The sequence below is a fragment of the Eptesicus fuscus genome, chromosome 12 (genome assembly GCF_027574615.1).
Source record: "Eptesicus fuscus isolate TK198812 chromosome 12, DD_ASM_mEF_20220401, whole genome shotgun sequence".
Classification (NCBI taxonomy): domain Eukaryota; kingdom Metazoa; phylum Chordata; class Mammalia; order Chiroptera; family Vespertilionidae; genus Eptesicus; species Eptesicus fuscus.
Window position 1 is genome coordinate 24,540,770 of NC_072484.1, and position 16,123 is coordinate 24,556,892.

Here is a 16,123-nt window from a genome sequence, read left to right on the forward strand (position 1 = left end):
GTTCCCAACAGAAATTTATTAAGAATGCCTTTTGTACCACATTCTCATCCATACTTGATAATGACAGATTTTAAAATTTCCATCATCAGTGAAATGGTGAAACTGTGCTTTTCTGATGTGTCAATAATAATCTCATAGCTGTTTAGGACCTGAAAGGACTTTAGAAAGAATCAATGATACACCTCTACCATAACATCTATCATACTGCTGAGGAATTGCTCTTTCTTCTTCAACAGATTCCAACTGCCTTATTCAGCTTTGAATTCCCAGCATCCAGCACAGTGCTTGGTACCAAGTCAACCCTTCACAAACTTTAAGGAGTGAAGGTAGGGGGAGAAAAACTAGTTAAATGACTGCATGAATGCCACCATCTTATAAGCAGGGAAACCGAGGTCCAGAAATACTGTTCCTTGCTCTATTTCACACAGTAACAGGGTAGCAACAAAATCAAATCAAATACTGCAAAGTGCTCAGTTTTCTATTGAGCTACTCTCCTTTTCACTTTAATCACATGCAAGGTAGAATAAATTACAATTCTCAGAGTACTAATAAGAGAGGTAAGTAATGAAGAAGTCTTGCTGAATATAGGTATTTGAGACCCTAGCAGAGAGTATAAATACATGACTACAACCAAGGGAAAACTCAATTGGACTTGGAAAAATATCAGGGATGAGGTCACGCATCATGATGGACCAGACATGCATATAAACAGGTTCTATGTGGGTCCAGGGAATATGTAAACCTTTTGGCCACGTTCACTGAGACACACAATAAAATGAATCCCTGTTCTACAGAGGAAGAAACTGTAGCCATGATACTCACGGGCACATGGGACTGACAGAACTTGAACCTAGACCTCCTTTCTCTCCACTGAGACAAGGCCAGAAGCACTAGCTCAGGTATCTCAATCACTCCCTGTCCAGTTATATTAGCATCATCCCTCCCATTATTTGCAGGTGTTTCCCATTGCTATAGAACCAATCTTAAATTTTCTCTCTAAGCCTTTCCTTTGTCAAATATTGGGATGGACAACACATTGTTTCTAAAGTTTATTGAAGGGGGCAAAAGTTCAAAACCCCCACCAATTTGCTAAGTTGATTCCTGACTATTTAATTTCATACCAATTGCATTTACTTTCCATAACAGAGGTCAAATGAAGGGTGAGAAGGCTTCTCAAATAATGTATTTAGTGTCCTAAGCTTGGCAAAACAAAAGGGAGAAAAAGAAGGTGTACATTTTCATAGGAAATGGAATTCTTTTCAAAGATTGCAAATGAGATTGTATTTGGCATTTTTACATGTAAGTATTATGTAATACAAGCATTATACAATATAAGAAAGAACCTGGGGGAATATCACTGTAATGTGTTGCATATATTCTTGCCTTTGTTAAATAAAGAAAACTCTTTTTTTTTTTCACTTTTATTACCTTTTTTCTTCAAGTCTTCATCAGGCTCATACATCTCAATTATCTGCATTGCCCTTTTAGCATCATAAAATGGGAATAAAATTTCATTGAGTCGAGGATCTCGTTGATGCTATGATGAGAAAATAACTCCATTTAGGTTAACATTTCTCGTCTTTATGGTGTTACACAACTCAAGCATGTAATATCTAAAACAATATATATTTATAATATCGTATTTATAGTTACAAAGATAGGATTTCATTGTCTTCCTGTCTTTCTCCCTAAAATATACTTTAAAAAGCTCCAAATTTGGAAGTACTTGGCTGGTTCCCCTCTCTGAACTAAATAAAATCAAATACTGCAAAGTGCTCAATTTGGGAGAATACAGAAATTGGTTTTCCTTCAGAAACTGAAGGCTATGTAATATGGTGTGCATGTCAGCTGTACTGTCCATTTGTTCCCATCCCACAGGTTAAGACATTTGGCATAAATGTCTATAAAAAGTGAGGTTAAAAATTTTTTAAAGAAAATAATGAAAGCACATATAAAAAAAACTCCAAAATAGTTCAAAAAATAGATAATACACTATAGTGCCCAAACAAAAACAATAATGAAATCCCCTGAGACAGGCAAACATCATTTCATTTCCACATCAATAAGAGATTTCATGGGCACTCTGAAAACTTTGTTTTCTTGAGGAAATATTTATCAAAATGAACCAATTTTAATGATGATGAAAATTAATCAGCACAAGGATATTTACAAGCTATAAACAGTATGAAAATCTGTATTTAAATATCAGTAGTTGAGAGTTTATGAAACGTAACTCAGTTTGGCCTGAGGACATTCTGGGCAGAAAAGTACATGAATGACTAAGGTACTCAGGAGAGTGGTGATGTCATGCTTTTCCAATCACCACTTGGATGCTCATGGTGGTACATGAGGCACAGGGGCAATGCTATTCCTGCAGTCTGTCATTCTACCTTCATAGCGGTGATAAAACAAGTTCAAATCACTGACTCAGCTACAGTCCTGTGTGTATGTGTGTGTCTGTATGTCTGTTTGCTTGTATGTGCTAGTATATACCTGGAGGCAGTGTGTCCATTAAATTTCCTTATTGTTCACTCTGACCCTTGGTCATCCACCAAATAAATAAATAAAGCAAATTTCAATGGAATAATGGCAGGCAAGCAGATGGGAGCAAAACCTGCTCAATAGGTAGGACTTTGGCAACAACTCTTTACCCAAATATATGCACAGACTTTGGAAAAACATTAATAAAAAGGAAGGTAAGAAACAATTGTTAAAAGTTCATATGGATTTCCCTTCCCCATTATTTTGAAATGATAATTTGAAAAGGGGGTTACACAGAATGAATGCCTTTGGCCAACAGGACATTTGATGTACTTTCCTAAAGTACTTGTAGCCTAGCCTGTTCTGGTCCTCCCATCTCCCCACCGAATTAAGGAATCGATATCTTTTTTGTCAATTTATCCCAATGAAGCATGCTTCTGCTGCCATCTAAGAAATCACAGCTCACAACAGCTCACATCCATGCATGTGCAAGAGCAGACACTGTTACATTGATAACAGGCCATGAGACCATAGAGAACGGAAGTCATGGGTGTGCAGAGAAACTGTGAGGTGGACTGTAGAGTGCCAGGCAGTGAAGGCATGGGACACCTGGTTTAGGAAATGGATGCTGTCATGCAAGACTAGGGCTCCCTATTCTAGGAAATGACAAGCACCATCCTCTGGTGATAACACATTGTTTAAAAAACAAACCAACAAACGAAGAAGAAACTCTCTCTAGGCACATTCCTTCTCCTGTCCACCTCTGTAAATAACCTCATGAAAGAAGATGGATGCAGTTTTAGGTAACTTAGGCTGCACTGCAGTTACCTGCAAGGCTGGCCACTATATGTCTCTTCCTTACTAAAATTAAGTCTTTTGGTTTAAATATATGCTCAATGGTAAATATTCTGCACTCATGGAGATGATGGGGGCAAATCCACATGAATTAAAGAGTGAAAAGGAGAAGAGATTCAACTAAAGGGGAGAGAAGAGAGAGAGAGTTAGGGAGAGGAGAGGGAATCCAGACATTCTTATGTGCTGTTCACAGACACATGCATGTTTTCTAACGCGGTGTTACCCATAGTGTGATCTGTGAATGGCAACAATGGTACCACCCTCAGCTGGGAGTTTGTTAGAAATCCTAATTCTGGGGCCCCTCCCCGTCCCACCAAATCTGATTCTCAGGGGAGGAGGGACCTGTGAATCTGTTTTTAACAAGCCTCCCAGGGGATTCTGATGGGCTTCTATTTAAGATGTAAAGGTATACCTTTTAACATATTTGGATATCATTTTTTAAAAAGCACCTAAGTTCTACAAGGGGAGAAGAATGCTAAATGTTGAAGATGTCCTCCCAGTTAAACTCCAGAACAATTTTGTCCAAGGGCATGATATTTACTAGCACATCCTGCCTATCAGAAGCGACGACCAGGAAAAGCAAGTCCTAAGATGGATGTATCATCATCCCCTACTCTAGTAATGACTTGCAAATAATAAAAAAGAGACAGGGAATTGCATTTGTTTTTGCATCTGCTCCATCAGATGACATAAACCTTTGCTTTCCCTAAAATTTTCACCTTTCAAAAAGGAAGTACGGTTCAATGTGGAGAATCCAAAGGCAAGGAAACAAATGCTAAGATTTGCATTAGAGTCACAAAACTATCATTTTTAGAGGAAAAAAGAAAACCAAGAGGAGGAAGCTCATTTCTAGGTGATCTCGGAGTAATAAAGTTGCAGAAGAGTTCCATGCGGACATAAGCACAGTGAGACAAATGCTTCACAGCTCTAAGGGACGGACTATTGGTTTTCAGTTGGTGCTCTGTGAAGCAGGATATCCAGGACATTCACCCCATGATGCCCAGAACCTTGCAAAATGAGATCCTAAACAGCTTCCAAAAAATAGGTCATAGAAGGTGCCCAAGTGAATGAAGCAGAAATGGACATGGCTTCATCACTATGTTCTTAATCTTCTTCCTGAGAAAAGGCATCACTGGCTTCAATCCAAGCAGCACTGGGAGATAGATGTTGACGTAAATAAAATTCAAAAGATACATAAAAGAAATAAAGGAATAATTGGCAAGGGTAGGCTTATTTGTAAGACTATATAACTCTTTCTCTCTCTTTGCATATATATTAAATAATAAAGAGCTCAGCCGGTGTGGCTCGTGGTTGAGTCTCAACTTATGAACCAGGAGTACATGGTTCGATTCCTGGTCAGGGCACATGCCTAGGTTGCAGGCTCAGTCCCTAGTGGGGGTGGTGTGCAGGAGGCAGCCCATCAATGATTCTCTCTTTCCCTCTCCCTTCCTCTCTGAAATCAGTTATATGTATATAAAATAAAGATATTGTAAATGGAAAGAGATAAGAGATCTTGGGTCCTTTCTTACATTCCTTCAACTGAAAAACAAATAAAAAATAAAATTTAAAAATCAGGTTAAGCCCTAATATGATGACATAATGTGTTTAATGCAGGGGAAAGATTACCAGCAACAAGAAAATAAAGCTAATTTCTTCTTATTATGGAGGCGCAAGATCTTTTTCTTCTCTTTCTTATTTTAATCTTTCTCTCCTGCTCTCCCTGTATCTCTCAATTCTGCAGACCCTCAGTTGTTATCATCTTCATAAGAAGTGAAATAAAGGATGAAGGTAAAACCAAAATCAATTTAGCTTCTCATTAGGCTAAATCTTCACAGGGAGATGTGAAACTAACAGGAGCCCGGAGATTTTAATTAGTGCACCCACATCCAGAGAGCCCAGTTGACAGCAGTATCTGACCAGGTGGCAGCTCCTAATAAGTGCCACCCCCAGCTCTCCTAGAAGCTAGTTTGCTAGTTTCATAATATAGGCAAAGGAAGTTTTCCTCAGTCTACTGGAAGGCAATAAGAAACATAGCTGTGGCCTGGCCAGTGTGGCTCAATGCTCGAGTGTTGACCTATGAACCAGAAGGTCAATGGTCAGGACACATGCTTGGGTTGTAGGCTCCATCCCCAGTAGGGGGCATGCAGAAGGCAGCCAATCAATGATTCTCTCTCATTGATTTCTCTCTCTCTCTCTCTCTCTCTCTCTCTCTCTCTCTCTCTCTCTCTCTCTCTCCTCTTCCCTCCCTCTCCCTTCCTCTCTGAAATCAATTAAACAAAAATTTAGACCTGAGTGGTGGATTTCCATGACAAAATTCATTATGGCCAGTGATATATGCTGCTCTCACATTTTCCCCATTCACACAAGGCATTCCAAGGAGGGACCCAGGTAATTCATTAGGACAGTGCTTCACAAAATTTACCTGCAAGCAAAGCACCTGGGAATCTGCATTTCTAACAATCTCCCAGAGGATGCCTAAGCTGCATCCACAGACTACACTTGCGGGAGCTATAAACAAGGAGGGACTGAGAAATGGATGAGGAGCAGGTCTAAAGCTACTGGGGGAAATCTAGTAAGTGTCGAATGGCATGGATAGGCAAAAGATGGTACAACCCCTACATAGCAACGAAGGCAGTAAATGAAGGATCGTTTCTCCTTCTCTCCTCCCACATTAATACACTAACAGAAAATTTGATGTAAAGAGTAAAGAGATTTACAAGCTGGAAGGCGGTGAGAGGCAGGATGGGCTTTTCTAATAAAGTGGAACTCTCCCCCTATTCTAATTGGTTAATGCTGGTGTTCATGTCTATTGATGTTTGCTTTCTTGATCATATCTCTGGTTACCTTTCTAAACTCTCTTATTTAATCAAAGAGTTTTGCAGTTGATAGTCTGTAATATTCAGGGTACACAATCAACAGTAAGAGTAGGACCTAGTCCCTTCATGTTCATGGGACTCATTTATTTTTCCTTGTCTTATTGCATGATCCAGGACTTCTAAAGCAATGTCAAATTCTGGCTTGGTGAGACTGTGGCTAAGGCATTTTGAAAATGTTTAGGTCTAAGCTTTTGGACTCAGAGACCCTTACATTCCAATGCCTGCTCCCTTCTGGAGTGAACCCTGCCTCCTTTCATTGTGGGTTTTGAAGGAAAAGCTGCCTAAAGGATGCTTTTGATTTTGGAGAGATGAGAGAGGCAACTCAAAAGGGAGGGTGCAAGGAGCTGGCAGAACATTTCCTAAGCTTGACAAAGCTTCTTCAAGGCGACATTCAGAGGTTTGTCTAGTTCTTCCAGTTGAGTCACTAGGATAGAAAAGGAAGAGATTCATGGCAAGCACCAATTAAAAATAAAGACTGTACACTTTCCTGGACTGTCTTGTAGTCTCTATGACCTCAAGAAATCAGGATTTGTCAAAACCGGTTTGGCTCAGTGGATAGAGCGTCAGCCTGCGGACTGAAGGGTCCCAGGTTCGATTCCAGTCAAGGGCACATGCCTGGGTTGCGGGCACATCCCCAGTGGGGGGTGTGCAGGAGGCAGCTGATCGATGTTTCTTGCTCATCGATGTTTCTAACTCTATCTCTCTCCCTTCCTCTCTGTAAAAAATCAATAAAATATATTTTAAAAAAATCAGGATAAAATCACATTGATTCCATCACCCCTGCATAAAGGTGCTTCCTTACTGCTAATGAGAAGCCATACAGAAGGAAATGACCACTAATGACCACTGAGAGATACTGGCCACTGCAATAGTGATGGATAAAAGCTTACCAAATAATACGTATTTAAGAAAGAATTTGGATGACAGAGCAAGAAAGTATGGGTGATCATATCTTTTAAAAGTAAAATGTTATCTACTTAGCCTTATAGGAATGACAAGAGTGATTACTGGGTAGGCCTACAAAAACAATCCATAAAAGGAAGGGCATGAAATAGGAACCCATGAAGGCAGCACGTGTCCTCAGCCTCAGAATTGCATAGGGAAATGCACATTTTAATAAAAGGCTGGGTGCCAGCTTCACCCCCATCCCCACAAGGGTCTTTCGTTAGGAAGTGCCAAATGAATGGGCCGGTGGATTTTCTCCTCTCCACTGAAGTGTTTTCCCTCTTTAGTAGAAAGCATGCTTCCCGCCCACCTGACCAGAATTTAAGATGATCAAACACCCAAAGTGCACGAGGAAGCTGAGGGACACAGAACAATATCTATATTTTTAAAGCAGAGAAGGGAGAAGGGGTTAAAGAAATAAAGGAAAGCAATTTAACTTCCGAGCAATGGTGGCAGAAGAATGTGGATAATATCTGGGTAAAGATTCTGAACACAGTATTCACGTGAGAAAAAATGGTGGAGTGCAAAAGCTTAAACTGTTTTCAAGCAAAATAAATATTGTATCATACTGAAAAGCTTATGTGAACGTGGGCCTCTGTGCTCATCTACGGGGTACCTTCTCTCTCCTGCATCAGTGCTGCTGGCTCTGGAAATCGTTTCTTCTAACGAGCAACCCCACATATTGGAAGTCACTGAGCCCTGGCAGGGAAAGAAGAAGGAAGCCCATCTGCAAAGATGTGATTTCTCTCTGCAAATTGGCAAGTCACAGCCTGCCTGTTGTCTTTTTTGAGGCAATCCCTCATGTCTGGCATGATACTGACTTTTCTAACGTTTTCCCTTTATATGGTATAATGGTTAACATAAATTGCTTGGAACCGAAAATATATTGTCCATTTCTCACTTAAACTCTTATTATTAAAGTGTTGGGGGAAAAGTGAATTTTCCTTTTTGGATTTAGCAAGAGCTTCTGCGGGTTTCACTGAGGAGCTTTTATTTGTCCATGGGGAAAAAAAAGAAGAAGTTAATTTGAGTTGGAATAAAAGTTGCCACCTTTACTTGTCCTACCATATATATATATATATTTTATTCTGCTTAAGCAAATTCTGTCAACCAGTGTTGGTGGTTAAGTGAATCATGTTCTAAAATTAGCCCTGAGAATGTTATAAAAATAAAAAGTAAAAATTTAACCTGTAATCCAGTTGACCTAATATGTACTGTATTTTCACCCAGGAAATATAATTGTGCTTGTCGTCAAAATATTCTATTTTGAATCTACAAATTTTTCTTACATGCAATCCATTAAAAGACAAAAACCAAGCTTTCCAGTTCCATGCAAAGATATGAGAAAAAGTTAGCAATGGAGAATCCAACTATATAGTGTGGCAAAGTAAATCCATTCTCTTTCTATTTAATGAGATCAATAGGAAAAACAAAACATAAGTACCTTCAATATCGTCTTGCAAAGAAACATAGACACACTTAATTAAATCAATATATCATAAAAAGTCACACACACACACACACAGAACCAGAGCAATACATCACAGCAAGAAACCAACAAAAAAGCAGTGTGCAAAGCCAACGTGAGGGAAGTGCATGGACACACAGGGCAGCGGCTGATTTTTGCACCTGGTAAAGCCATAATGGAAAGATCAGCAGGTCAAAAGCAAAGCGAATGAGGGCGAATGATGCGGGCATGCAATGAGGACGCTGGAGGAGGCAAGCCACTGCACACAGACTATATGGAGTTAATGTATGAAAAAGCTTACTTCATTTAGAAAGCTCACTAATTGGTCTACCGTTAAATAATCAGTTTTGTCTCCATTGCTGAAAAGAAATGTATTAGAAAAAGTAAGTTTTTGTATTTGATGCTACAGTATGTACGATTTACATGTTGACAATTATTGATGATAATTCTAAACTTATTTTCTAACCCTGAAGTAGTGGTGCATTCTTAAAGTGGCCAGAGACAATGAAAAAAACAACAAAACAAAACCAAAAACCCAACAACAACAAAGGAAAAGAAACACTCCCACTAGCTCACAGAAAATTCTGCAATTCTTCTCTAGCATTATCAAAAGACATTATTAAAAAAAGCAACAACATGTAAGTCATCCATTTGAGATAACTGGAATGAATGAACTTTTCAACAACATAATAACATTCCAAATCGAATCTAGTTAGTTCACATAACGGGTTAATACCTAAAGGAGCAGGTTAAAATTGTAGGTAGTTAGTAAAGCCAATGCAAAGGGAAAAAAAAAGTTCCAGGTGCTGCCACTAATTTATGTAAAATCTTTAAAAAAAAAAATCAGTAAACTTTTACACAGATAAACTTGGGGGTGAAAATAGAATCCTCACTAGATATCCCTAGATACTATCAACATACTATCATAAAATAGGATGACAATAACACTTTAACAAACCTAAAAGGACAAGGATAATACTGAAAGGACCCTTTCTCATAAATGGAACTTACATTTTTTTAAAAAGATCCTCTATATCTGTCCGAGGACAAATCTTTTGTGTCAGTTCATAGAACTTTTCATAAGTAAATGCTGCAGGCTCGATTTCATCATTCTGTAAAGAAGGAAAGTATGTCATAAATCATGGGATATATTTTCTCCTTGGAGCAAAAGAATCTACAGGATTGACCACTTAGGATCCCTGGGCCTCCATCTCTGATTGCTGCTGACAGAAGCCAGAGGCCAACCTCTAGCCTCGGCCAGGCCATCGTCAGAAAGGGCCTGTGGAAATGAGTGGTTCTAGTTACCAGGTGGCCAGCCATGGCTTATATGGCAGACCTTGGCCACAGCTGGGCCTGCTCTAGGAAATACCCTAGAGAACAAATACCAAGAAACATTTCCTCCATCTCTCTTTGAGGGAGAAACACAAGAGCCTGCCTAAAGATTGCTGAATAAATCAAGCCCGGAGTTTACTTCTGCGTATGTTGTGAATTTTCATAAGACCACAGGAAGGGGCTCAGGACAACCCTATAAGATTTTGCTATTCATACTGAAATTTATAGTTCAAATAGGATTTTTTAAAGCAGCAACAGGCTTAAATCTTTCTTGCAGTTGATAAATTAATTGCAGTTCTTTTAAATCTGAAGGGCCATGAACACAAATGGTTTGCAGGGGAAGAGGTACTTCATAAAACACTGGCCAGCCGTCTAGAAGAACTGAATTTATTAGTCAATTATTCATGCCGACACTGTGCTTGATTGAGGCAATGCCTTCTCTAAAATAAACTTTCCACAGACTGTGCAAGAGCCATTTCCTCTCCTTAATAAAGTGGACAAAACACTTTGAAGTACACTCTCTGAATTTGAAAGCACTGAGGTTAAAATGCCCAGAAAACAAAATTAAGGAAGGAAAGTGAAGAGAAAAGGAAATGGAATCTATGGGACTGCATCTAATTTTCAATCTAATGGAGACTGGTATATAGAATCTGGCTTATTACATATGAGAACATAAATAAGGAAAATGGTTTTAGGAAACACATCCTATATAATAAAGAGGTTAATATGCAAATAGACCATCACACCCTCACACAAGATGGCTGGCCCCATGTGGTCACAAGATGGCTGCCCCAGGTAGTCACAAGATGGCCACCACAAGATGGCCGGCAGGGGAAGGCAGTTGTGGGCAATCAGGCCAGCAGGGGAGGGCAATTGGGGGCAACTGGGCCTGCAGGGGAGGGAGGACAGTTGGGGGGGGGGGACCAGGCCTGCAGGGGAGGACAGTTGAGGGGAACCAGGCTGGCAGGGGAGGGCAGTTGGGGGGACCGGGCCTGCAGGAGAGGGCAGTTAGGGTCAACCAGGCCAGCAGGGGAGGGCAGTTAGGGTTGACTGGGCCGGCAGAGGAGGGCAGTTGGGGGCGACCGGACCATCAGGGGAAGGCAACTGGGGGCAATCGGGCCGGCAGGGAAGCAGTTAGGTGTCGATAAGGCTGGAAGGGGAGTGGTTAGGGGGTGATCAGGCTGGCAGGCAGAAGCGGTTAGGGGCAATCAGGCAGGCAGTCAGGCAAGTGGTTGGGAGCCAGCAGTCCCAGATTGTGAGAGGGATGTCCAACTGCCGGTCCAATGACAGTTGGGCATCCCTCAAGGGGTCCCGGATTGAAGAGGGTGCAGGCTGGGCTGAGGGACACCCTCCCCCAGTGCACGAATTTTATGCACTGGGCCTCTAGTTATTAAATAAATGAGTATCTTATGTTAAGTGAAATAAGTCAGAAAAAGACGAATATATCATTTCACTAGCAAAAAAAATAGACAAACAAAACAGAAACAAACTCATAGATATAGAGAATAAACTGATGGTTTGCCAGATGGGAGGGTTGGAGGGTTGGACAGAAAAGGGAGAGTTTCAGAAGTACAAACTGGTAGTTACAAAATAGCAATGAAATGTAAAGTATAGCATGGGGAATAGAGTCAATAATATTGTAATAAGAGTGTCTGGTGCCATGTGGGTACTGGACTTATTGGGGGAATCACCTCATAAGTTATATAAATGTCTAACCACTATGTTGTACACCCGAAATGTAATACTGAATGTCAAGTGTAAGTGAAAAATAAAATAAATTAATTCATACCTTTCCGCTGGGAAGACCTAACTCCTTGAGTGCTTGAAAGATCACCTTTTCTGTCTTCCCCGATGCAAAGGTTCTAGTAATACTAGAGCAGAGAAGAAAAAAAAAATCAAGGCATTATTCTGTTTTCTCTGATGCAAAGCTCCAAGTAACACTAGGGATGGTGGGATGGAGGGAGAAGGACAAGAAGAATAAAATTACTTCTCATTTCTAAGTGTGTTTTACTTTCCACACCAGCTCCTGCAGGGCCCTGTGGTAACCAGCTGATTGTGCTGGTGAGGCAACTGGATTCTAAGACAGGCCGACCCCTGTGTGCCTGTGAATACCACAGACTCTGGGGGATACATACCTTTGGACAAAAATAATGACACATGTTAACACTGCCAAATTACTTTTTAGGAAAAGGGCATGTGGCAGATGGATGATAGCTGTAGAAAAACACTGTATGTTGACCATATCTGGGCTTGGGGAAAAGAAGTGGGCCCCTCAAACTTAGCCCATGCTTGTGAATGCCCTGGCCCTGGTGTCACACTGACTACAGCCGACTTGTTCTATCAGCCATATTTTTTAATGTGTTTGTTTTCTGAGCTAAGCATCCTTGAGCTACTCTGAAACATCAGCTGTCTCAAGGATTGCAGAGTATGTTATGTAAGTGATAGGTGAGGGGGAGAGGAGAGGCAGGGGAACAATTATTCCATGTTTCAACAGAATCTTGGCACTAACTCTAGACATATTATTTTTGAATAATGGTGCAGCCTTTTTTAAATTAAATTTATTGGGGTGACAATGGATAATATGTTCATATAGGTTTCAGGTGTGGGTTTCTGTGTTCCAAGAGCTGTATATTGCACTGTGTGCCCAGCCTTTGAACTAGTAGGGTGTGTACTAAGATGAGTACAATGGATGCCACCTCAATGAGCACATTTTCTAATGATGATAAAGATAGAAAAAAGAGACTCCCTAGGATTAATACATTGGTGACCCTCAGAATGAACGCTACTGAGGAGATGACTTGGTGCCCTGGAATCCACACTGGCTCTGAGCCATGCCTTAGCTACCCAAGGAGTCTCCATTCACTCCCTAATTGGTAATTGTCACCATAATAATTTTAACTGTAAATCAGAAGTCCAGCCTCCACTTAAGATAGAGCATGCTTTCATCTGAGAAGCTTAACTATAGAACGCCTTGCCTGTGAGCACAAGAGAGTTTGTAGCAGTGCCTCCCTGGTCCCAACCTTGCCCTGTACTCCACCATTCACATTAAATGGAAGGCGAGCACCAAATGTAAACAGCGCTGCCAGTTAATCCCGATGAGTGGGAGAAAGCACCACTTTAACTGTAGAGTGGGAAGACCTGACTTTTAAGTAAATGAATTGTTACGTGTTCATTCAAAGCTTTATTGTTTCACACTTGGTCCAAGAGTACTTCAAGAGGTATATTTTAAAGAGTGCTTGAAACAATTGTATTCAAATATAGGGAGGCCTATGAATTCCCTTTAAGAAATCTACAGACATGGAAGGGCTTAAGTGTTAGACATCAAGTAAGAGGATTTCTACTACAGAGGGCACTATTTCCACATTCTCCCACTTCTCTAGAGTTCATGGAATTTACATACTTTAAATTGGGCTAAGAAGCAATTTATCTGACCTTTATAATAGAGGGGGGAAGTAGCTCTCCCATGTGTATTTTTTTAAAGAATGTGTTAATGGGAGAGCTACAGGCCCCGGGCAGGATTTGCAATATCTGGCACCTGTACTGAGGAGGAAACTTTGCATAGCAATCTCAGGGTATCTCCGCTAACTTGAGCTTCTGTTAGGTTTGGATAGGCCTGGCAAAGGAGATGAAAACTGATTGACATGGTCATGAATGTAGCAGGTAGAGGGCTGAGCCTTTCTGATAAAACAGAACCTGGATGTTTGGTAAGGGCTCTTTCAAGGAGGAAGGAAAGAGTGTATAGAAACAGAATTTTTTGGCTAGGACTTGGTGAAGCACCAAGAAATGAAAAGCAGATGCCCAGGCTGGTGTGGCTCAGTTGGTTGAGTGTCATCCCATGCACCAAAAGGTGGTGGGTTCGATTGATTTCCAGTCGGGACATGTACCTAGGTTGTGGGTTTGATCCCACATTGGGGTGCGAACAGGAGATAACCGATGAAGTTCTCTCTCTCTCTCTCTAAAAAAAAAAATCAATAAAAATACTTCTTTTTTAAAAAGGATGTAGAAAAAGATCATCTCATGGGATTAGGAAGATTCAAGCATTTGTGGGAGATAGAAAACTTGAGAGAGAAAGTAGGATGGCTAGTGCTCGCACAGAGGGAAATCCACATAGGAATATATTAGTGAGGACAGTCATGCCCAGTAGCATTACTGAGCTGAAGAAAATAAAGGCAAGAAGTGGCATATGGCCAGAGGGTCTCATTCTCAGGCCACCTTTCCATGAGGGGACTTGGGCTGGCCAACCTCACCACAGATTTGCTCACCTCATTCCATAAAAGAGAGCAAACCCACAGTGGAAAGTGGGAGAAAGCAAGTGAACAGACCATTCCCCGGGGCAGTGCCTTTATTCCCTTTGCTTCAGGCAGCTTTCAGAATCATTCTAGGCTGTAAATGGACTCGCTCAGGGGTAAGGGGGTTTGTGGAGTGAAGGCGAATTCTTTGAGTTTCCAGTTGCCTCAGAGGCCCGGCAGAAGGCCATTTATCCAGGGTCCTGAGAAAAACACACTTATCACAGGCTGGACCATTTTAGAAACCATCCTAGGCATTCCATAGAAACATGTATAAAAAGGACTATGATGGAGTCAGCTTTGACAGACAGCCTCATGCCTACAGAGCACAGCTTAGTGCTTCATAACAAACAGGTGCTCAATGAGATTTTATTGCATCAAAATAAATCACTTCCCCAAAGGAAATGGCATAAAAGCAAATACCCTTAAGTGGTGCCCAGTCCTATTAGAATCCTAGTTACGTTCCCGGGGACCTTACAGGTGACTAAGACACCAATGTTCCTAGAAACCAAGGGAGTCTCACTCTTTGCTTGCCCTCAAAGGGCCCACAATCTATCCAACAGCGTAACACCATCTTCAGGGAGGACTCCTGAAATGAAGCCCTAGCAGAACCGGACCCTCCTAGTGGGCAGGCTGGGCCTTGGGGACATGGGTGGATTATGTAGAAGACGGGCTGCCACAACCACACCTGAGGGTCTCGGCCTTCTTTAACACAGCTGCCCCCCTCCCGACTCCCTCCAGGAGAGCCCACACCACTGGTTGGCTACCCTTTCCCAACTCTCCAGCCTCTGCTCCCAACTCCAGGTGACAGAGAATAGGAGATGGCAAAAGAGAACAGTGCCCCCTCCAAAGCTTTGGTCAGAGCGGGAAGACGAGCTGAGTGTGAGTTTGTAAGCTTGAGAGAAAAGCAGACTGCATGAGATATTGTACACAGAAAGAAAAGAGAAGAGGGAGATAAAGGGTAAGGCTTTCTTCATTCATCATCCCTGAAACTTCCTGGCTATTAAATGTTGATTAATGCTAAAGAGCAGGGCCATTCCCAAGCTGTGTACTGTACAGGTCCCCTGTAACATTGTGCACATATACTAATATACTAATAGTTTCCATTTTAAAAACTCCAGAATGATAGTGATGAAACGCCTTTTTAAAAGTGTTTACTCTTCATAGCCATTAAAACATTCAGAACAATTTCCCCTAGCCCTTGGCAGCTCATCCACCAGGAGATTTATCCGCTTTTTTCTGGCGTGGTATCAACTCCCCATCAACTCTAACCAACTGCCCCCGAATCACAGATGTCTCGTGTCAAACACCTGTTAATACTGGCAGGCACCAAAGAGCTCATGTCCAAGAGAGCTGCAGAAGATGACAAAACATCTTGGCTATTTCTACAAAAAAGGTAATTTCCTATGTGAACACGCTAGATAAAGATCTTTGGAATCAGAAAAAGCTTTCAAGAGTATAACAGCAATGTGATTAGTAGGATGCATGCAAATGAAACCAGAACTGCTGGTTACAAGTGCTCTGATCACAATTTATGTGTTTTATACTTTGTCCATTTCCTAAACCTTATCTGGGAAGAAAATGCAAGAGAGTAAGATATGTAAAAACCGATCCAACTTACGTTTCTTTTCTTGACACTGCTATTTACGTTCTCTGAGTTTGGACTTACTACTTCCATACTAATTTTAAATAAAAAGTCAGTATATATTTGCAAGTAGCTGGAGAATGCTGGGATACATTAAAATAATTGTCCTGCTATCGCTCAACAGAAGAAGGAGTTGTAAATAAAGTGAGGGTCAGTGTAAAGTGTCTTTGCCAATAACCATCAGTCAAGGATGCTCACGAGGCTTTTTATAAACCATACAGGAGGCATCACATTG

At 41.0% G+C, this 16,123-nt stretch overlaps 1 protein-coding gene across 1 annotated transcript in view; it reads right to left on the reverse strand.

The window, feature by feature from the left end:
• The window catches only part of PLCB4 (phospholipase C beta 4), a 219,256-nt gene that overhangs the window by 73,250 nt on the left and 129,883 nt on the right, over positions 1 to 16,123 (reverse strand). Inside the window, exons 8-11 of the mRNA XM_054724007.1 lie at positions 11,747 to 11,828; positions 9,637 to 9,737; positions 8,927 to 8,984; positions 1,429 to 1,537 (exon numbers count right to left, since the gene is read on the reverse strand). Of these exons, the coding sequence (XP_054579982.1) occupies positions 1,429 to 1,537; positions 8,927 to 8,984; positions 9,637 to 9,737; positions 11,747 to 11,828 (350 nt within the window). The remainder of the gene's footprint in view (positions 1 to 1,428; positions 1,538 to 8,926; positions 8,985 to 9,636; positions 9,738 to 11,746; positions 11,829 to 16,123) is intronic.